This window comes from Artemia franciscana, chromosome 8 (genome assembly GCF_032884065.1).
Source record: "Artemia franciscana chromosome 8, ASM3288406v1, whole genome shotgun sequence".
Lineage (NCBI taxonomy): Eukaryota > Metazoa > Arthropoda > Branchiopoda > Anostraca > Artemiidae > Artemia > Artemia franciscana.
Window position 1 is genome coordinate 48,567,696 of NC_088870.1, and position 22,865 is coordinate 48,590,560.

Genomic DNA, 22,865 nt, shown 5'->3' on the forward strand with positions numbered 1-22,865 from the left:
TGACTTTCAGTGTCAACCTGTTAGAAATACTAATTTATTTTGCTGAAAAAATCTTTATGGCAATTGAAACAATCCGGGTACTAAGTAATATATTCCAAGAGCTAATTTTCACATTTGATCTTCTTTTTACATTCTCTAAGTTGTCTTCTTTTTTCTTCTGCCTTTTAATACAATTAGATAGATACATGTTTATTTACAACAAGGTTTAAACCATATAAACAAACTGAGCAAATACCTAATGGTATACTTAAGCGCGTGGTATATAACCAAAAAAAAAAACATAATCAAAAGAAAAAACCGTCATTACTCCAGCCGAAGCTAATGTGCACTTCTTGCGGAAATCAAACTTCAACACTCACAACGGAAAATATTATGGGGGATCAGCAACCTGATTTCTTAATAACTTCAGAAATTGGTTTCTATCATTACAATTTCACACAATTTGTCTCTTTCAACGCTTCTGATGAATCTCTCCCCAAATCTTTTCCCCAGTTCCACTGTCTCCCACTAATTTTTTCGACATAAGCAAATTTGTCAGTTTCTTCAATTTGTCTTTATTATTTCCCCAGCATAATTAACCAAATTGCCAGTAAACAGATTACAATCAATTATGGTTTAAGATGTGTTTAGTACCCAGTCAAAAAAACATATATACCTTCCACTTAACCACCCACGAGACCAGGCACTCAATCCCCCCCATTAATCCACGGACAGACCAGAAATGTTAAAAAAGTATACGATTGTACAGCATTCGCATATAATATGTGGACACTTGTACACAATTTCTTCACAATATACCGACATTGTATTGGCGTTAAACAAAGTCATACTTGAAACCAGCAAAGGGGAAAACAACCTATTATCATAAAATACTAAATATCCTCTCCTACTAAAAACCCGCCAGTATACTAGAAAACACGGTGTACCAAATTCTCCTCTTTTAGGCATGCGAAGGATTTCTTGGGGGGTGGAGGCAGAGCTATAAAAGATAAGGAAGCGTCACCGTTTGATAACCCTCACAAAAAAAGAAATGTCTGAAGCTCCTGTTCCAGATATCACGTGAATAAAAAAAAAATCTTTTCGTGAATTAGTACTATCATATTTGTTTAAGGAACTTAAACATGTAAACTTGAAAATCCTTTTGACTAGTTATTTTGACAATTTTTGTAAATCTGTAACCTGCTACCTGAAGCCCCTGCCACCTGAAAGTCAAACAAAGCTTAATCATTGAAAGCCTGAAATTATTTTCCACAGGCTGAACTTTCTTTTATTTTTCAACGATAGGATTTGTCACAAGCTGCTTTCATATTTATAAGTACTTTTTTATACTCCAGCCAGTCTGCTGCCCAGGGCCAAGCAGAAAACTTATCCCAGAGAGTGAGAGCGAGGGTGTGAAAAAGTATTATTTACAAGAAAAATTTTCATTTTTCATAAATATACACCGTGTACGTACATTTAGGGTATTTTGGGAAAGCTCTGCCCCCAGAAAGCCCAAGAAATAAAAAAAGACGAACGCGGGCCTTCCTTTGCGAATCTAAGATACTAAATCTCTTTCACTTACTTTTCAACGGTAGAAAATTTGTTGCGAGTCAACTTCAAATTTAAAAGCATTTTCGTTTCTACTCCTGTGTAAACAGCAACACCTGAAAAGATAAACACTAAGTAAGACAAAATAGAATATATTTATAAATTCAACTAGGAGTAATTTGGCATCTTATCTTAAGTTATCCCCCCCCCCTTAGAATTGGAAGCATCTTAAAAATAAATAGAATAAACCAAAAAAAACCAACGGTTTCTGAAACCAAGACCTTTTTTGTTTATTAAAAATAATTTCCGGGATTTCGTACCGTACAGTTCATGGTAACGGAGTGAAAATGAAGAAAGACCCGTGGCAATAGCAACCGAAACTCTATAAAACGGAATTATTCGAAGCAACATTTACACAAAATAAAATTTTCATTTTACGCTAGAATTAAATATGTGAATTTTAAGTTTAAAGGTACATGTCAAAAGTAATTAGCACAACTAAATTTGCAAAACTTCGCGAAAAACAGGAAAACACCATTAAAAAGCTATTTACCGTTACAAATTTTCAACGTCAAAAGAACTCCAACAACATTTTCAAGCACTTAGCTAGGAAAATATAAAAATGTTTTTACCGTCACAGGTGCGCATTTATTTGTTTGTGCGTTTCTCCTGTTTTTTCCCCACGAGTCACTGTATAATCCTATTGTTGTACGACTTTGAGAGGGACCTTATTAGGACAAAAATTTTGATTTCTAGCCCCACAGTGAGAGCCAACTCCACTGAGATTTCAAAGCAGCCTTTTCACTGAGAAAGGTAAAAAAAAAAACATATTTCCAAAAGTTGTACAACAAACCCTGAGGTAAAGATCCAAAGCTACTCAATTCATATATACTGATTAATAAATAATTAATAAATATAATTAATAGCCAAGTTCTAGCGTAAACAGTGTGAAGAGGGTAGTGGGTCACATGTTCCCATCTTTGATTTAAGATAATTTCTGCTCCTCGTTGTATCTAGCATTTTTTTTTCAAATTTGATTGGACAACCAGTACATCTTAAATCAAAATAAAGAAGTAAAAATATAGAAAATAAAAAGATGATAAGTTAAGATAGACGACATTCATTACTGATATGACCCCCAAACACGGTGTAATTTTCTTGATCATAACTTGAACGTTATATTTATTTAACACAGGTCATAGTTAGGTAAACTAGACACTCTTTTTATAATACTACTACTACTACTAACAACTTATCACAGCACCAAGCGGACACAGCTACGCACGCTCCTCCTCTATCCCAATTTATTCAAAGTTTCTATCTTTACACCCTCCCGAGAAGTTTCCACTTTCTTTAAATCTTTCTTTATGACGTCCTCCCGCTCTAGACGAGTACCACCTGCTTTCTATTCAGCCCTAGACAGTTGGCCAAAAAGGATAATCTTAGGGAATCTCTCATTCTTCATCCGCACAACGTGCCCTAGCCATCTCAACCTTTTTTTCATTATAGACCTAGAAAGCAGGATTGAACCACCTTTTTTGTACAATGTACTTTTTGAAATACGAACATTCAGCCAGATACCCACAACAATCCGTAGGAATTTCTCTGGAAAAAATCTAGCAAACCTTCATCCACTTTTCGAGTCATCACTGACTCGCTGTCATCATGATCGCTGTCATCACTGCAGCTTCTAATATCCTAATCTTGGTTTGCACACTTATCTTCCTATTCTTCCAAACTTTTTGTACCTGTGGAAAAACACCCTGAGCATTGGCTATTCTACTTTTAACATCTTCACTGCTCCCCACGTCTTTACTAATAATATTATCAAGGTAAGTGAAGCTGTCCACCTGATCAATCTTTTCGTTACCCAACGTAACCTTTTCATCTTCACTCATTCCTAGCCTTAGTGACTTAGTCTTCTTAACATTGATTTTCAAACCAATTCCAGTACCCTGAACTCGCAAAACCTCTAAAGGTTTATTCATTTTGCTCACACTTTCATCTAGGATGCTTAAATCATCAGCATAATCTAGCCCTAGGAGAGTTTTTTCCTCCCCATTTGACTCCGTGATCTCCCATTGCTTTTCCTGTGCTCCTTAAGACAAAGTCAATCAAAATGATCAACATAAACGGGGATAGAACACAACCTTGCTTAACTCCTGATTTAATACAAAACCAGCTGCTACCCTCTTTCCCTACCCTAACCGCAGCAGTGTTATTCTCACAGAGAGTACTAATAACTTTAATGTATTTGTCTGGTATACGATACAAGGAAAAGACCTTTGCTAAGGCTCTTCTATCAATAAAGTCGAACGCCTGCTCATAATCTATAAACCTGAGGACTAAAGGTTTTTGGCAACTCAGGCATTTCTCAATTATTAGCCTAAGAGTGAAAATTTGGTCTACACATCCTCTACCTTTTCTAAAAACCACACTGTTCTTACCTTATAACTTGTCTCCTGCATTTCTCGGTCTAAAAAGTATCATTTTACTAAGTAATTTGCTACCTACAGAGACCAGAATAATGCCTTGATAATTAGCACACTCACTCTTTTCACCTTCCTTATATAGAGGTTCAATTAAGATTTTCCTAAAATCTTTAGGTAGTTCCCTTTTTTTCAAAAATCATATTCGTAATCTCTAACAGGTTACTTCTAACCTCAGAGCTACCATATTTAAGAAACTCATTTACCACACTATCAGCACGTGGAGGCGTATTATTTTTTAATCCTTTTAGTACTTTCGCTAATTCTTCCTCACAAAACAAATCTTGCTTCACATCCAAGGTATCACAGACTTTTTCATTTTCCTCTATATCTTTTCCTGCAACTGTATCTCTGTTTAGCACATTAGCAAAATGTTCTGTCCATCTCCCTTTAACTCTTTCCTTATCACTAATTCTGGTCCCGTCCTATCTTTAACTTGGACAAGTGCAGATTGACAACTATGTCACTCAATTTATTAACATGCCAGTAAAATATTTTACTATTATGCCCTCTAGCTGCTTCATCCAGATCCTCGACAATTTTATCCATGGCCTCCACTTCACACCTCTTTAGTTCATATTTTAACGCTTCCTCCACTTTGTCTACATTCCTTTTGTTTTCACATGATCGATCGCTCAGATAATTCTTGTAAAAGCCCCTTCTCCTCTCTATTAAACATAAAGCTTTTTCACTAATATTCTTAGCTACAGTCCTAACTTTCTTCCCTAAGACACTATCAGCAACTTCACAAATTGTTTTTCTAGATTATTCCAACTATTTTCTATATTGTCAAATTTCAAAGTCTCAAGTTTAGCATTCAACTGTTCCTGAAAGTTTCTCTCTAATTCTCATCCTGGAGTCTACCAACATCATAACTTCCCGGGAGGTATTTCTCCTTCCGAAACTTCAGTTTTAAATTAACCCTAGACACTACGAGATGGTGATCTTTACTTTTAACATCGATAACAAAACTCCAATATGCCCTGGCATCTTTTATTGATGCTGCAAGTTTTCGGTTTACAATGACATAATCAATAAGGTTTACTGTCTTACCATAGTGTGAATACCATGTCAACTTATGTGTGATTTTATGACTGAACACCATATTGGTTATAACTGGGTTGTTATGCCTACAAAATTGCAAAAGTCCGTAGCCATTACTGTTTTCTTTTCCTACAACAAATTTACTGAAGCCAGGATACCATCTATCCCTATTTCTACCGACCGGATTATTTTGACCTCAGGAAAAACAATGATCCCGGATACCAATGCAGGATAGGGATCAAAATATCTTCTCAATTATACGCCGAAGCGCTTAAGCCGGCTTAGAACCGGACAACATCGTGTCGAATAAGCACGTATACAGGAAAAGAGGGGCTTTGGGCTCACGCGCCCCATGAAAGCTTAAGATTTTGAAGATATATCCTGTATTTTATCCTAGCTTATTTTTTAAATGCTTAGCCTCGTAAAGAACTGGTCAGTAAAGAGTCGTAGTTATCATTTGGGAGCTCGCATTCGATTTTCGCAGCCAGTGTTGTCATTTGCTGTAAGTCTTGGAGGTTTCGTGTCAGTTTTGTTGCACTAAATATCTGAAATATAAGTTGTAGCAAAATAATAATGGTTTAACTTTTTTCTTACCAGGACTAGCTATACCTTTAAACTTGAAATATTTTCAAACTAAATAGAAAAAAAAATGGAATCATACAATTGTTTAGGTTAAAGATTAAACGGAAAATAACGACTATAAAAAGGTAGAATACTACGACATTAAACGCTATGGAGCATTAAAACATTAAACATTATAAACGTTTAATAATTAACGATTGAACGTTAATAGAGCATAATTTCTTCCCTAGGATGTAATACACTTGGGGCAGATCATTTTGGTAGCTTTTCCCCTGAGAACAAAGTTATTGTATTTGGTAAAAAAAAATGGAGATCTTCTTTTACTAAGTATAATTGTTTCTACTCTTGTGGATGGTCTACGTGGGGACTCTTTATGCCACTGACCCTCCACTGCTTAGCAGCAGAAACTTCAGTTTTATCTTAATCAACATGTAATCACTTTTTGCCAGAGAGAAGTTATCCTTCGAGCGAAATTATCCATTTCTGCTTATTTATCTTCACTATCACAAATGACCCAGGAAGCTGATATAACTTTATTAACTGGATTATGGTACGTTCGAAAAGGGGCACTCGAAACTTTAATCGCGTTTTTATTAAATGAGTTTTCGAGCAGTAGGCCATTTTCACTTTTAAGTCTTGGGCATATGATACCAGTTATTAGCCAAATTTGAATTGTTATGGCAAATGTTGCAATTTTTTAATAATTTGCATGTATCTTTTTAAATTTTTAGTAGGTTGTCAATTTTCTTAGACAGTTAAAACTAATTTTTATAACCAGTGTTGCCATTTACTTTAGTTGTGCACGTTTATTGTCGATTCTGCGTTTGGTTGTCAATTTTTGTAGCCAGTTGTATTGAATTTTCATAGCAATGTCATAATTCGCTGTGAGTATAGCCTAGGTCTTGAATTTTTTTTTAGTTAGCGGTCAATTCTTATACCCAAATTTAGTCGATTTTACGCCGTTACCGTTTACCGTTACCGTTATCGTTTGCAGTGAGTTTCGTGTGTCGTATCAGTTTTGTATTCCGTTGTTGATTTTTGCAGCCACTTTATCCAGAATTAAATAAAAAAAAAGTGTTTTTAAATGAAAGTAAGGAGCAACATTAAAACTTAAAACGAACAGAAATTACTCCGTATATGAAAGGGGCTTTACCCCCTGAATTTCTGGACGTTTTTGAATTAATGCATGTTTTGATCTTGGCTCTCCGCACATAAATAATTAAAAGAAAATTTGCATATTAATTAATTGCAATTAATCGGAAGATTTTGAGAAAAAAGGAGCGAGGGAGGAGGCCTAGTTGCCCTCCAATTTTTTTATTACTTAAAAAAGCAACTAGAACTTTTAATTTTTTACAAACGTTTTCATTGGTAAAGAATATACGTAACTTACAAATTAACTTACGTAACGAACTTCTATATTCATATGTTTTTATTGCGTATATGAGGGGGGTTCAACCCTCGTCGATACCTCGCTCTTTACACTAAAGCTTAAAATTTGTCCCAATTCCTTAAGAATGACCTCTGAATCACAAAGGCCGTAGAATAAATAGTTGTAATTACTAAAAATACTTTAGCGCAAAGAGTGAGGTATAACAAGGAAGTAAACCCCTCATACGCGTAATAATTTTTGTTCGTTTTAAGTTTTAATGCTGCTCCTTACTTTCAGTAGAAAAAACTTTTCATATTTATTTTTTCATTGTTTTTTCAAATAACTCAAGAAAATCCTGCGCCCCCTTCATTGAAATTCTCTTCCCCCATGAAAAGTTTCTCCATGGAAATATCCTCCAACGTAACCCCCCCCCTCAACTCTCCCCCACCTAAATCAAAAAATCCCCCTGAAAACGTCTGTGCACTTCCCAGTAACCATTACTGTATGTAAACACAGGTCAAAGTTTGTAACTTGCAGCCCCTCCCACGGGGACTGCAGGGGAGTAAGACATAGTTATTAGGTTTTTCGACTATGGTGAATAAAATGGCTATCTCAGAATTTTGATCCGGTGACCTTTGGGAAAAAATGAGCGTGAGAGGGGGCCTAGGTGCCCTCCAATTTTTTTGGTCACTTAAAAAGGGCACTAGAACTTTTAATTTCCGTTATAATGAGTCCTCTCGCGATATTCTAGGACCACTCAGTCGATACGATCACCCCTGCAAAAGAAAAAAAAAACAAATAGGAGCTTGAAACTTCTACAATAAGGTTCTCTGATACGCCGAATCTGATGGTGTGATTTTCGTTATGATTGTATGACTTTTAGGGGGTGTTTCCCCCTATTTTCTAAAATGAGGCAAATTTTCTCAGGTTCTTAACTTTTGATTTTTATAACTGATCTTGATAAAACTTAAATATTTAAAATCAGCCTTTAAATGCTATTCTTTTGATATAGCTATTGGTGTCAAAATTCCATTTTTTAGAGTTTCGGTTACTATTGAGCCGGTTCGCTCCTTACTACAGTTCGTTACCACGAACTGTTTGATCATCAGGAAACAATAAATATATTTTTCTTTTCACGAAATACTACTGAAAATGTCAAAAACCACCAAAAACATTATCTTTTTAACGAAACTACATAACTTTGGTGTCCAAATAAAAAAAAAAACTTAGTAATAAATATAAACATTTCATACTTTTATTATACTATCTAAAGTGGCAAAAAGGAAACAAACTGGAAGGCATTTTGTCGATGCATTATTTCTTATATACCTAAAATGGTGGGTATCACACCGATGCCCACACAAGGAAGTCTGAGAAACGTGATGCAAGTCGAAGAAACTAACTTGTGTCATAAAATGTTACCAGCTTTCCGAATCCGGCTGACTGGGTACCTGACTGACAATATTTCAAACAGTTTACTATGCGAAAAGCGTCGTTCAATCCCACTGTTTAGGGCTATAATGAGAGAAAGGTTGAGATGGCTAGACACGTTCTGTGAATGAAGGGTGACAGATTACCAAATTTAAAGATTGTCCTTTTCGGCTAACCGGCTAGGGCTAGACGGAAAGCAGGTCGTCCACGGTTGGGAGGATGTCATAAAGAAGGATTTAAAGTAAATAGGAACTTCCTGGGAGGGTGTGAAGAGGGAGCGTTTGTATACATTTGCGATGGAGGAGCAGCGTGCGCAGCTGTGTTGGCCTCGGGCGGCTTGTTGCTGCGACGAGCTGTTAGTAGTATTTAGTTTCCGAACAAAAATGTTAGTTGTATTATCATTCTCTTTTGTTTTTATTTTTGGTTTGCAATAAGTCGAAAGATAAAGAAACTATTTTGCCCAAAATGGCAAAATAGGTAATCTGTGTATTATTTTGTATCAAGGACAGTGTAAAAGAAATCTGATTGTTCAATCAGGTTAAGAGAAAACCCACAGAACCATGTAAATCCTTAAAAATTAGGAAATTCAGGTATGTAGTTTCAAATCAGAAAAAAACACAAAAAGATGGCAGCAAACGGATTAAGAAGGCGTAATTTTCCTTTGAGGGTGTCGCTGCCTTTCGAAATTAACAGACTGTTGACCTTTAAATTTATGAGGGATCAAAGCACAGTTGTTTTTAACTATAGAAAAACTTATTTATTAACTTAACTAAATGACTAATTCAATTATATTTAGCTTTGCTCATTCATTTTCAGGATTTACGTGACAATACTGACGAAAGTTTATTCACCTAAAACGTTCATTATTTTAAAACGAACAAAAGAAAAATCAAGAATTTCTTTTTTCACGTGTGAATAGATCTAAGATGGGTTTATTTTATAAAGACTTATTATAAATAGGCTTGTCATAGATATAGGCATATATGTAATAGGCTTATATAAATAGGCTTATTATAAACACTTTTTATTGTGATGTCTTTACTTATTTAAGTAAAAACTAAACGAACAATTTTTGCCAAAAGCCCAGTGCGTTTTGTTGTTTTTTTTTAACTTGCAGTATCAGGTAAAATAGGGAAAGGTTACTGTAAATCAGTAATAGGATAAATTTGAGCTCTTAAGAATTGTATTGTCTTTTTATATTAAAATTCGTCAGCTATAAGTTTAATAGTTAAAAGATCAACTTGATGCTATGAGCTGATTTCGCAGAGATTTCTAGTCTTTGGACACTAGTCTTTGGATTAGTGATTCCATCCCTAGTCAACCCGTAACCTGGTTGAACTCACCTTAATGTTAGTTTCACCGTCTAAATTTGCCGTAGTGACCAAGCATCGCCCTTCCAAGTCTGAACTACTCACAATAGCCATATCACAAGGAAATTCTTCACCATTCTCTACTCTCACTATATCGCCAACTTTTATGTCTTTGCAGTTCACTACCTGAGAAAAACATTTATATAAGTACTTTAAGTTATAAAATTTCGCGCAGTCTTCGAAGGAGCATTTATCAAATATGTGTATTAATGTATACTAGTTGTAAATTGTTAGTTTCAGATACGTGTAATTAAAAATGTTTTTATTGATGTAAGTATTTGCTTAAACAATCTTCAAAGATTAATAAAATGTGTAAATGTTTTATGTTCTTCCATAAATATCTAAAATCAGGTAATACATCGACAATGTCGCACACCCAACGTGTACGTAGGAGAAACAGGGATTTCAAGCCTATACCCCTTAATTTTGATTAGTTGAATATGCCATATTCCATATTTTTATAGCACCAATTAATAAATAGCACCAATTAATAAATTTATAGCACCAATTAATAAATTTTCCATAAATAGTCCTCCCCTTTCTCCAGTAAACTTTTTAAAGGATATATCGTTTCAGGATTCCTTTTTTATTTTCAAATCATTAGTGTACAGTTCAAGTGTTGGAGGTTGGTATTTCCCCTAAAAAAAAAAAAAAAAAAAAAAAAAAAAAAAAAAAAAAAAAAAAATTAATATAATATTCAAAGGGATAAAATTGAATTAAACTTTTATAATCAAAAATTAAAGCAAAGAGTGACTCTAAAACTCCAAACGAACAGAACTTATCCTATAGATTCAGAAGATTGCTGCAAACATAGTTCCTAGTCTTTCCACTGAGATTTCGCTTACACTTTATTGAGAGCAGAGTTAGTACAAAAATCAGCACAGTAAAGTTGATTATATAAAGAGCCGTGTTTCCCCATATATTGTTTTTATCCCCTCCTAACCCGTATAATAAAGGTAGTCACAAGACCTTGGGAGGGCCCCCATTCGATTGACAGTCCTAAATACACGTCCTCTTCCTTAGGGCCAAAAGTCACTGGACGGTAGGAAACCCCCATCCCACATTTATTTTGTCTCCAGTCACCGGCAAAAGTCTTGAGACACCATTCGAATCAAAGTTATCACGAACTTTCCTCTGGGAATTGTTAAGCGCACATTGCTAAGCGCAGACAGTTGCAAGGAACTTCAATACGCATGGTAGGAATTAAATATTCGGCCTGTAAAACCCCGATATCCCTCTCCATAATTACTGACTTTTAACAGAAAAGGTTTGTATGTTAGTTAAACTTGTAGTATGGAGGGATTTTCAATCTCAGTGTAAAATTAAGTTAAATTTAAACCAGTGGCGCCGATTGGGAAATTCCTTCTGCTACTTTTTCAATTGTGAATTTTTGATTCGACAAATTCCCTGTAGCATATTTTGTCTAAACAAAATGCCCGGTACTTATCGGCTATATAATAGACACTCGGAAGGTGAAGTTCGATTAATGCTAATGAAATGAAACAAAATATGATGAATATATAATAGTTTAGAAACAAATTTGTGCTATATATTTGCAAATTAGGGGGGGGGGGGTTGTTGGTAAAGCATAGCATATATTAAATACGTAAACTAACCATTGCTGTATTTAATATATGCTATGCTTTACCCCAACCCCCTAATGTACAAATATATAGCCCAAAATTGTTTACATAAGCCAAACCAAACCAAAATACAAACTAAATACTTAAATAAGATATAGCTACAATTTATTTTCCAACCGAACCAAAGCTAATTTGTAGTATAATGAAGTTTATTCAACGTAATTCGTGTCATGCTTGCATCATTCGCGATCGAAAATTCACAATGTCTATTATATAACCGATAAGTATCAAATGCCCTAGCTTCAAGGCTTAACTTTTAGGAAATCAAATAACTTAGGATATAGATATAGCTTCATATTATATATATAGATATAGCTATATATATATATATATATATATATATATATATATATATATATATATATATATATATATATATATATATATATATATATATATATATATATATATATATATATATATATATATATATATAGCTATATAGATATATCTATATAGATATATAGATATAGCTAAGAAATAAAAGTTTACATTTTGAATCGTTTCACGGATCTTCATTAGCCAGAGTCAATAGTACACAACTATTGTGTACTATTCTGTACTATTGCGTACTATTCTATATTCTGTTCAACTAGTACAGGCAAAACTAAAATTATGCGGATACAGAGTTTACTTTGTCAAACAGTACGTGGTAACGAACTGTGGTAAGGAGAGACCCGGCTCAATAGTTTGATAGTAACAGATATATCAAAAGAATCGGATTCTTATGCTGATTTTAAATATATAAGTTTCATCAAATTTAGTCTTACCCATCAAAAGTTACGAGCCTGAGAAAATTTTCCTTATTTTAGAAAATAGGGGGAAACACCCCCTAAAAGTCATAGAATCTTAACGAACACCATCGCATCATCACATTCAGCATATCAGAGAACCCTACTGTGGAAGTCTTAAGATTCTATCTACAAAAATGTGGAACTTCGTATTTTTTGCCAGAAGACCGATTTTTACTGTTTTAAAAAGTAGAGCTGAGAGAAGGAGTCAAACGTCAGCGTAAAGAGCGGGGCGTTGAGGAGGGAACAGCCCCTTTCATACACGGAGTAATTTCTGTTCGTTTTAAGTTTTAAAGTCGCTCCTTACTTTCAGTTAAAAAAAAACTTGTTTCTTTTATTTAATACATATAGAACTTATTCCAGAAGTTTTTGAACTACATGCTGAGCTAACAAATAATACATCGCAAAGTCATAACGCATCTACAAACGTAATATTGGAGCATTAACGTTCATTACCTGTAAGATACGGTTACCTGTGCTGCCCCACAACTGAAACCCATGGATCACTGTTTTAGCAACATTCCAAAGGCAGTATTGGTTTAGGTAACTTTCATTTCCGTTACTTCTGGGTTTCTTTTATTCATCGATAGAGATTTCTGTCGCTTTTTCATTTTAGCTTCTGTCCATTTTAAGTTCCGTTTCTTTATTCATAGCAAGCTTTATTCGTTTTAATTTTAATTTATTATATGGCAATTTATGTGTTAATAAGATCCTTTACTTTTCTTTGTAAACATTTTTGCGCTTTTCTTTCAAATTATTTTATTTGATAAGTATTTAGAAACTTTAGGATAAAAGTCTGAAGGTCAAGGGAGGCATCATCCTTAATATGCAGGAAAATTTCTGATCGTTTTAAGATTAGAAGTCAGTATTTGTTTTCATTTGGAATAAAATCCTGTTTTTTTAATTGAGTTTTTTCCTAAGGTCAACCACCCCCCCTATCCACTAAATTTTAAAGAACACACATCGCTACTAGGTTAGATTTAGTTTACTTAAGTTTGCATAAACGTTTTAAAGTGGGACTTTAAACTTATGTTTTCTCTTCCGCGTATTTTATCTCTTTTCTTACAAATATTTATTCCCGAATTAAACAAAAATTGTAATATACTATATAAAATACTAGATAATTACCTAAAACAATATTACCTTAATTTCGCCATCTTTAACAACTTTCACTTTTCTAAAATTAACAGCGTTGTCACCTCTATGTCGAAGGAAATCTTCCCAGCCTTGTTTGACTGCCGTAACGCCAAGCACAAATACAAGTGGCAATATTGTTGTAATTGGAGAAACGGGAGAATCAATAGTCACCTAAAACATTTTCATATTATACTGTAGGGGCTAATAAATTTACAAAATTTATGTGGAGATACAGTATTCTATTAGCCCAGGGTGTTAACCTTTCTTTTTTTCTTTTTTTCTTTTTTTTTTTGTGTTGGGACTATGTTAGTCCATGGACTTACAAATGTATGTTTTTATCCACACAAAAAAAAAGTTCATGAATTTTTTTTATGTGAATGAATATCATTTGTCTTTTTCCCTATACATTAGAAGCCCCTCAGTTCAAGACCTTACAGGTTCAAGCATCAAACTAATCAAAAAAGTTTATTGGACCATTTTCGGTACATATTTTGTAGAGGCCCCCTAGTCCTATCTATCTTTTTGCAGATTTGAACACCCTTAACCAAAGCACTTACAGATACAAGCTACAAATAAATATAAAAAGTGTTTGAACCATTTACGGTATCCTTGTGTGAGCGTGGGAGGGGGGTTGCCTTCGACGTAGTTTGTTTTTGGGTCCATTTAATAGAGGAAATTACGGGTGTAAGAAAGTTTTAAAACCTAAAGAGGAAAAAAAATAAATTGTTCTTACGCGGGACGGACTTTCCATGGAAGATTTTCCCGTGAGAGGAGGGAATTTTTCATGGAGGGTAAGCCAGATTTACCGGTGTTATTTGAAAATCGAAAAGAAATTCAATAACCAAAAACAAATGTTTTCAACTGAAAGTAAAGAATAACATTAAACCTCAACAAGAGCTAAGAGCTCATATGGCACTTTTGACGAGGTCGGAAGAGCCGAGAGTCAAGAGCTCATATGGTATAAGCTCTGGCAAAATTCTAAGAATCAATAGATTGCTTTAAAAGGAAAAGCAGAAGCTTAATGCCGATCGGGATTTAAAATAAGAGCTCTGAGTCAAGAGGTCGTTCTAAATACCAAAATTCATTAAGATCCGATCACCCACTCGTAACTTAAAAATACTTCGATTTTTCTAATTTTTCCTCTCCCTTCAGCCCTCCAGATGGTCGAATCGGGGAAAACGACTAGATCAAGTCAATTTGTGCAGCTCCCTGACACGCCTACCAATTTTTACCGTCCTAGCACGTCCAGAAGCACCAAACTCGCCAAAGCACTAAACCCCACCCTTAACCCCCAAAAGAGAGCGGATCCATTCCGGTTACGTCAATCACGTATCTACAACATTTATAAGCGTTTTCCAAGATTTCCGGTTTCCCCCTCAAATGTCAACAGATCTGGTCGGGATTTGAAATAACAGCTCTGAGACATGAGTTCCTTCTAAATATCAAATTTCATTATGATCCGGTCACCCATTCTTAAGTTAAAATACCTCAATTTTTCTCATTTTTCCAAATTAACAACCCCCAGCTCCCCTAAAGAGAACGGATCCGTTCCAATTATGTCAATCACATATCTATAGCTTGTCCTTATTCTCACCGTCAAGTTTCATCCCGATCTCTCCACTCTAAGTGTTTTCCAAGATATCCAGTTTCCAAGATTTCCAGTTTCCCCCTCCAGCTCCCCCAATGTCACTAGATCTGGTCGGGATTTAAAATGAGAGTTTTAAAACACAAGATCCTTCTAAAGATCAAATTTCACTAGGATCTTCACCCGTTCATAAGTTACAAATACATCATTTTTTTAATTTTTCCGAATTACCCCCCCCCCAACTCCACCAAAGAGAGTGGATCTGGTCTGGTTATTTCCGTCACATATCTTGGACTTGTACTTATTCTTCCCACCAAGTTTCATCCTGACCTCTCCGCTTTGAACGTTTTCCAAAATTTCCGGTTCCCTCCCCTCCAATGACTCTGGATCCGGTCGAGATTTAAAATAAGAGATTTGAGTTACGAGATCCTTCTAGATATGAAATTTCATTAAGATCCGATCATTCCTTCGTAAGTTAAAAATACCTCATTTTTTCCTTCTATTTTTTACAATAAACCCCCCCCCCCAACTCCCCCAAAGAGAGGGGGGTCCGTTCCAGTTATGTCAATCACGTATCTTGGACTTGTGCTTATTTTTCCCACCAAGTTTCATTCCGATCCCTCCACTCTAAGCATTTTCCAAGATTTTAGGCTCCTCTCCCAACTCCCCCCAATGCCATCGGATCTGGTCGGAATTTAAAATAAGAGCTCTGAGACACGATATCCTACCAAATATCAAATTTCATTAAGATCCAGTCATTCCTTCGTAAGTCAGAAATACCTCATTTTTTCTAATTTTTCAGAATTAACCCTCCCCCCAACTCCCCTAAAGAGAGCGGATCCGTTCCGTTTGTGTTAATCACGTATCTAGAACTTACGATCATTTCTCTCACCAAGTTTTATCCCGATCCATCCCCTCTAGGCGTTTTCCAAGATTTTAGGTCCCCCCCAGAGGGTTGAATCGGGGAAACGACAATTTCTAATTTAATTTTATCTAGTTCCTGATACGCCTGCCAAATTTCATTGTCCTAGCTTACCTGGAAGTGCCTAAAGTAGCAAAACCGGGACAGACAGGGCGACAGACCGACAGAATTTGCGATCGCTATATGTCACTTGGTACATGCCAAGTGCCATAAAAAGGACCAAAATTATTCAATAAATGAAGGTTTTGCCCCCGTCCTCAATACCTTACTCTTTATGCTAAACTTTGACTGTTTTTCCTAATTTTTTTTAGAACGAATACTGAAACACAAGGGTCATTTAATTAGAATAATAAGTTTTTTTCCAAAGTGCTAAAAACCCTAGCGTGAAAAGCATGGTATTGAGGAGGGGAGCAGCCCCTTTATATATGGAATAATTTCAGTTCATTTGAGCTTTAATGTTTTTCCTAACTTTCAGTTGAAAAAAAAGGTTTTTTTTATTTAATCTCATTTAAGAAGTAATTTTTTTAGGGTGGAACCTTGAATTCTGGGGATCCTGCACACCCTTAATGTGTATTAAATAAAAAAACTAGTTTTTTTAACTGAGAAGGAGCGACATTAAAACTTAAACGAACAGAAATTACTTCGTATATGAAAGGGGCTGCTTCCTAATCAACGCCCCGCTCTTTACGCTAAAGTTTGACTGTTTCTCTCAACTCTACTTTTTAAAACAGTAAAAAAAAACTTTAGCGTAAAAAGCGGGGCGTTGATGAGGAAGCAGCCCCTTTCATATACGAAGTAATTTCTGTTCGTTTTAAGTTTTAATATCGCTCCTTACATTCAATTAAAAAAACTTTTTTTTTATCTAATTTCTGAACGTTTTTGAATCAATGCATGTTTTGATTTTGGCTCTCCGCAGATGAATAATTAAAACGAGATTTGCATATATATTTTTTTGGCTAAATGGCTCTCACATAGTTTTGATCGAATGATTTTGAGAAAAAAAAGAGGGGAGAGGAGGCCTGGATGCCCTCAAATTTTTTGGTTACTTAAAAAGGCAACTAGGACTTTTATTTTTTTACAAACGTTTTTATTAGTAAAAGATATACGTAAATTAAAAATTAGCTTACGTAGCGAACTTCTGTATCCTCATGTTTTTATTACGTTTATGAGCGGGTTCACCCCCTCGTCAATGCCTCGCTCTTTACACTTAAGCTAAAATTTTGTCCCAATTCCTTAAGAATGAACCCTGAATCACAAAAGCCGTAGAATAAATAGTTGAAATTACTAAAAATACTTTAGCGTAAAGAGGGAGGTATTAGGAGGAGGTGAGCCCCTCATATGCGTAATAATTTCTGTTCGTTTTAAGTTTTAATGCTGCTCCTTACTTTCAGTTGAAAAAACTTTTTCGTATTTATTTTTTCATTGTTCTTTTTTAATAATGCTAGAAAATCCTGCGCTCCCTTTATGGAAATTTTCTTCCCCCATGACAAATTTCTCCATGGAAAGTTCCCCAACATATCCCCTCTTCTCAACCCCTCCCCCAATCAAAAAATCCCCCTGAAAACGTCTGTGCACTTCCCAATAACTATTACTATATGTAAGCACTGGTCAAAGTTTGTAATTTGTAGTCCCTCCCACGGGGACTGAGGGGGAGTAAGTCGTCCCTAAAGACATAGTTATAAGGTTTTTGAACTACGCTGAATAAAATGGCTATCTCAGAATTTTGATCCGGTGACTTTGGGAAAATAATTAGCGTGGGAGGGGGCCTAGGTGCCCTCCAATTTTTTTGGTCACTTAAAAAGGGAACTAGAACTTTTCATTTCCGTTAGAAAGAGCCCTCTCGCAACATTCTAGGACCACTGGTTCGATACAATCACCCCTGGGAAAAAAAACAACAACAACAAAAAAACAAAAAAAACAAACAAATAAATGAACACGCATCCGTGATCTGCCTTCTGGCAAAAATACAAAATTCCCCATTTTTGTAGATAGGAGCTTGAAACTTCTACGATAGGGTTCTCTGATACGCTGAATCTGATGGCGTGATTTTCGTTAAGATTCTCTGACTTTTAGGGAGTGTTTCTCACCTATTTTCTAAAATAATGTAAATTTTCTCAGGCTCGTAACTTTTGATGGGTTGTACTAAACTTGATGAAACTTATATATTTAAAATCAGCATTAAAATGCAATTCTTTTGATGAAGCTATTGGTATGAAAATTCCGTTTTTAGAGTATTGGTTACTATTGAGCCGGGTCGCTCCTTACTACAGTTCGTTAGCACAAACTGTTTGATTATCGAATATTGTATTTCATGACCTTGTTTGGCTTATAATAAATCTATTCATTTTATTATTTATTCCAATCCCACATTTACATTTGACAGGCTTTTTCGAAAGTTTTTCATTGTACATAAAACAGAAAGCAAGAAGATTCACCTTGGGAAACCACACAAAATAATAAAAGAAAGTAAACTTCCCGACAATTAAACACTAAACTTTAATTAAGTAATTAAATTCAACTTTTCATTTTATTTAAGATGGATTTAAAACCTATACATTACATGGTTTTATTGGCTGAAAAATTAAAAGTATAAAATTTATTCCCGCAACAGTTATTTTTATTATACTGCAATGCAAAATGAAAAATCCCTGTTTTAATCTCTTTACTTCCTCTCTATATTACTAATTAAGGTTAATTACCAGTAATACACTAATTAATTTTTTTTTAGCTTTCAAGTTTTACCCATGATTACGGGCAATAATGAGAAATTACAAATACGAATGTTTCAAAGTGAGTTATGCTATTCTATAAGATAGCAACTAAAAATTCAAAGTTGTTTCACTTGATAAAAAAAAAACATTTTCAAACAGTCTATCCAGTATCTCGTTTTTCAATGAAATTAGACGAATTTTAGACGAAAATATCCATTATTGTGATGTTTGCTCCAATTTTGGGTTCCCGATATTTAATTATGCTATCTCAAAAGCTACTTATTTGTGAAAAAATAAGACACTGGAAAATAGATTCTTATTGACAGTTTTATTTTATTTAACTTTTATAATTAAGCCCTTTTCAAAGTATTACGATGAATAAAGCCCAAAATTCAAAATTATTACATTTGCTTTAAAAAAAACCTCCTTTATAATAATTTCTGTCAAGTCTTGTTTTTTCTTAAATTGAAATAATTTAGACGTAAATTTCCATAATAAAATACGAATACCGTTTTTTTTTGTTAATTTTGAGCTTTGGTTTGAAAATTATGGCGTTTAAACACTTTCTTGTTTATAGAAAAATATGGCACTGACAAAATAAATTCTTATTAACAGTTCCAGTTTATCACTAGCCCAATTTTACTACTTTAAAATATTAAACATAAATAATTTTCAAAATTATGTAATATATTTTAAAAAGAGTGATAGGAAATACCAACTATTTCATTTGATCTAAAAACAAAGGAAAGCTTTTTTAAAACAATGTTTGCAATACGTTATTTTCCCATAAAGTAAAAAACATTTCAGAAGAAATGCCTAAAATGCATTTCTGCATCTAAAAAGAGATGAGCAAGTAGCAATTTGGGGTTTCGGAATATTAATACTAGCACTATTTAAAGAAATACTGATAAAATAGATCTTGCCTAGCACCCAGCAACTTCTTTGAGAAGTTTTTAACCTAAACTTCTTTGGAGAAAGTCTCGTTTACTGTATAGCTCTTAAATTTAAAACACTCTCGATAGCCGAGAGTGGCAAAAAGCGGAATCAAAATGAGATTCTGAAACAAAACCTATCGTACATGGTATCAAAGCAAAAGGATGGAAGAAAAGGAGTCCCGCGAAAAATGCGAATAGGCAAACTGTTCAAAACTAATGATCAAATCGGACGTCACTGAGAGCGAAATCGGATAGGCTAGTGACAGCAAATTATCGACAGCCAGAGTGGTTTTAACTCTCACTAAATATTCTCTGACAGTTTCACCTTAATAACATTAGCCCCAGTAGTAGCAGTAAGCCTAGTAGTAGTAGGAGTAGTAATATGCCCATAGCGCATTTTGGTTAGTTCAATATCCCTTGAAAGTTTCCACTTGATGCTCAAGGGTATTACTGAGATATTGCTGTTACTTCCTTTTGATAACCTACATGCACCGCGTGTTTTGATTTAGTTCAAGATCCCTCAAATACATTCCCAAAATTGTTTTATCTTAATACCTTTAGTTTCAGTAGTGGTAGTAATCATAGCAGTAGCACCAACATAAGTAGCACTAGCAGTAGCAGTAGCAATTAGCACATGCACATAGTGCCTTTTACTTTTTTCAACATTCTTCTCAAAACACCATGAAAGTTTCAACTTGATACCCTAAACAGTTTCTTGGACAGTTTGGTACGTTTTTTCGACAACCAACATGAACACAGTGTGTTTTTGATTTAGTTCAACAACCTCTCAATATTCTCAGAAGTTTTCCCCATAATACCTAAGCATTAGTAGTAGCGATAGTCACAAAAGTAGTAATGGCAGCAGTTGTAGCAGCAAGCAGTCCTAGCAGTAGTACGCACAAACTGTCTTTTGGTTAGTTCAAAATCCTCCATAGCATGTCTTTTATGTTGTGACTTAACGCTCTAAGCCATTCCTAAGATATTGCTGATGCGTCCTTTTGAAAACCTGCAGGAACATAGTGTTTTTTGATTTAGTGAATTTTTCTCTCAATATTCCCCGAAAATTTCACCTTAGTACCATTAGCTTAGTAGTACTAGCAGTAGTAGTAGTAGTAGTAGCAGTAGTAGCAGTAATAGTAACTGTGGCAGAATGCCCATATTGCTTTTTGATCAGTTAAAACCACTTTCATCATACCCAGAGAGTTTCGATTCAATGCTGTGATCCGTTTCTAGGATACACTCTTCTAACAATTTGTATTCACATAATTTGTTTTGATGTAATTCAACCTCCCCCTTAGCATTCTCTCAAATTTTCACCTTAATGCCCTCAGCCTTAGCGGAAGTGGCAGTAGAAGTTGTAGTAGCAGCAGTAATAGTGGAAGTAGCAGCACACATATATTGACTTTTGGTCAATTAAAAGATCCCCTAAACATACCCTGAAAGGTCCAACTTAATACCCTAGCACATTCCTGAAATACGTCCTTTTCACAATTTGCATGCACATCGTGTGTTTTGACTTAATTCAGCAGTCCCCTCATCATTCTTTGGAAGCTTCATTTTAATATCCTTAATCTTTTGATGCCAGGGGTCGAACTTTCCCTCCTTCTCAACTACGAATACTATATGTAATCAAAGGCCAAATTACATAATTTACAGCCCTTTGCCCCAAGAGATATGGGGGAATTGCTGTTCCCAGATGTATAATTAATGCCCCTTTGAATTATGCTGAATAAAATGGCTATTTGAACACTTTGGATGTCTTTGGGGGATGCTTGCCCTCAAGTCACTTTTGATTCTAGAACTTTTAATTTCCGTTTTAATAGACTCGCTCCGAAGTTTCTACGACAATTCCTTCTATACGCAATGCCTTGCTGAAAAAAAGAAATAATACATAGAGCCTACTTCGCTCTTTACTCAGGCAGTTGAATAAATTTATGGAATAAATTAGTGGAATAGATAAATCAGGCAGCGGTTGAAATAAATTGAAATTCCTGTCAAAATCTAGCCAAAAAGGAAAACAGAGAATAAAAACAGAGATTAGTTTAATATAATTCAGAGACCAAAAGTTAACACCTACTTGACTGGTTTATCTTTGGGTCCTATTTTCATACTCCTTAAGCGTATTTAAAAAAGAAGACCATATTATTCATTCCATTTTTTAAAGCTGATTCGTTCTCATGCATGGAATTTTAACTCTGTAAAAAGAACAAAAAATAAAATTTCAATGACTGATTCTCCTGAGTAGAATTTAAAGCGGGTAAAAGGAACGAAAGTTTTTATTCTCGAAATCTTTTTATAAGTAGTCTCCTCTGTGATCCAACTTTAAACCCAAGACATTTTCAGTTTTTCTGTTGTTTAAGTAAAAAGGAAGGGGAAAAGGCATACTCACCGTAATAATGACGACACAAGCGAAGTAGAAATTGGCAACTCTTCTTAACTGTTGAAACAGATTCAGAAATAAAAAGTTCCATAGAGAATACTATAAAAAGAATAAATAAAATTTAAAAATGCTTAGCGTATTGACACAAGCCATAGTAGCAAAAAAAAAGAAAAGAAAAGAAAGATGATAAATTACAGGGCATTTAGGTGCTCTCTTTAATCCAAAGAAATATGCAGGCAAGCATGTGTATATTTGGTTAGAAGGAGAGGGGACATTTCGGTGGACACAAATTAAATAGACACACACAGATACACAAACACAGAAACATAAGCAGGTTATTTGAAATTTTTGATACCAATAAAAAGTTAAACAACAATAAAAATAAAGAATACTGTAAAAAGAAAAAATAGAATTTAATATAAACAAGCTGAGAGTAGTTAGCAGAAACAAAAAATATAATCGACAATTATAGACCATCTAATAGCCCAGTTTTAGACACCGCTTTAATCTGAAGGACCACGCAGACTAACGAACATACATTTGCTAGTGTGCGGGACTTTAAACAAACAAAGACGGGTATTTACAGGGGAAACTAAAAGACATTATAGAAACAATCGTAACTTCGGTAAGATATCTGGAGGCTGAAGTCTCTAGGGGATATAGTCTCAAAGGTTCCTAATATCGTAGCATATTTGCCCAGGAGCATACTTCAGGATAGCCAGCTATACTGCAAGACAGGTAAGGTAAAACAACACCTACGGCAATTTTTCAGAAGAGAAGGAGGCGAATCTGAACTTTTTCTAGGGCTGGGGTAGAAGTAAAGTTTTTTTTAACATTTATATCCCTCCCCTGAAAAAGGGTGGAGCATAGTTCGTACTTTACTGAAAACTGAAAAGATTCGTTAGAAGGAATTTTTTTCGCTGATTTGAGCTTTCGCAATTATTTACAT

The 22,865-nt window shown here is 34.7% G+C and overlaps 1 protein-coding gene across 1 annotated transcript in view; it reads right to left on the reverse strand.

Moving 5' to 3' along the window:
* The window catches only part of LOC136030707 (phospholipid-transporting ATPase IF-like), a 156,788-nt gene that overhangs the window by 128,403 nt on the left and 5,520 nt on the right, over window positions 1–22,865 (reverse strand). Inside the window, exons 2-7 of the mRNA XM_065709778.1 lie at window positions 21,926–22,015; window positions 13,390–13,554; window positions 9,786–9,938; window positions 5,491–5,605; window positions 4,183–4,353; window positions 1,562–1,643 (exon numbers count right to left, since the gene is read on the reverse strand). Coding sequence (XP_065565850.1) covers window positions 1,562–1,643; window positions 4,183–4,353; window positions 5,491–5,605; window positions 9,786–9,938; window positions 13,390–13,554; window positions 21,926–22,015 — 776 coding nt within the window. The remainder of the gene's footprint in view (window positions 1–1,561; window positions 1,644–4,182; window positions 4,354–5,490; window positions 5,606–9,785; window positions 9,939–13,389; window positions 13,555–21,925; window positions 22,016–22,865) is intronic.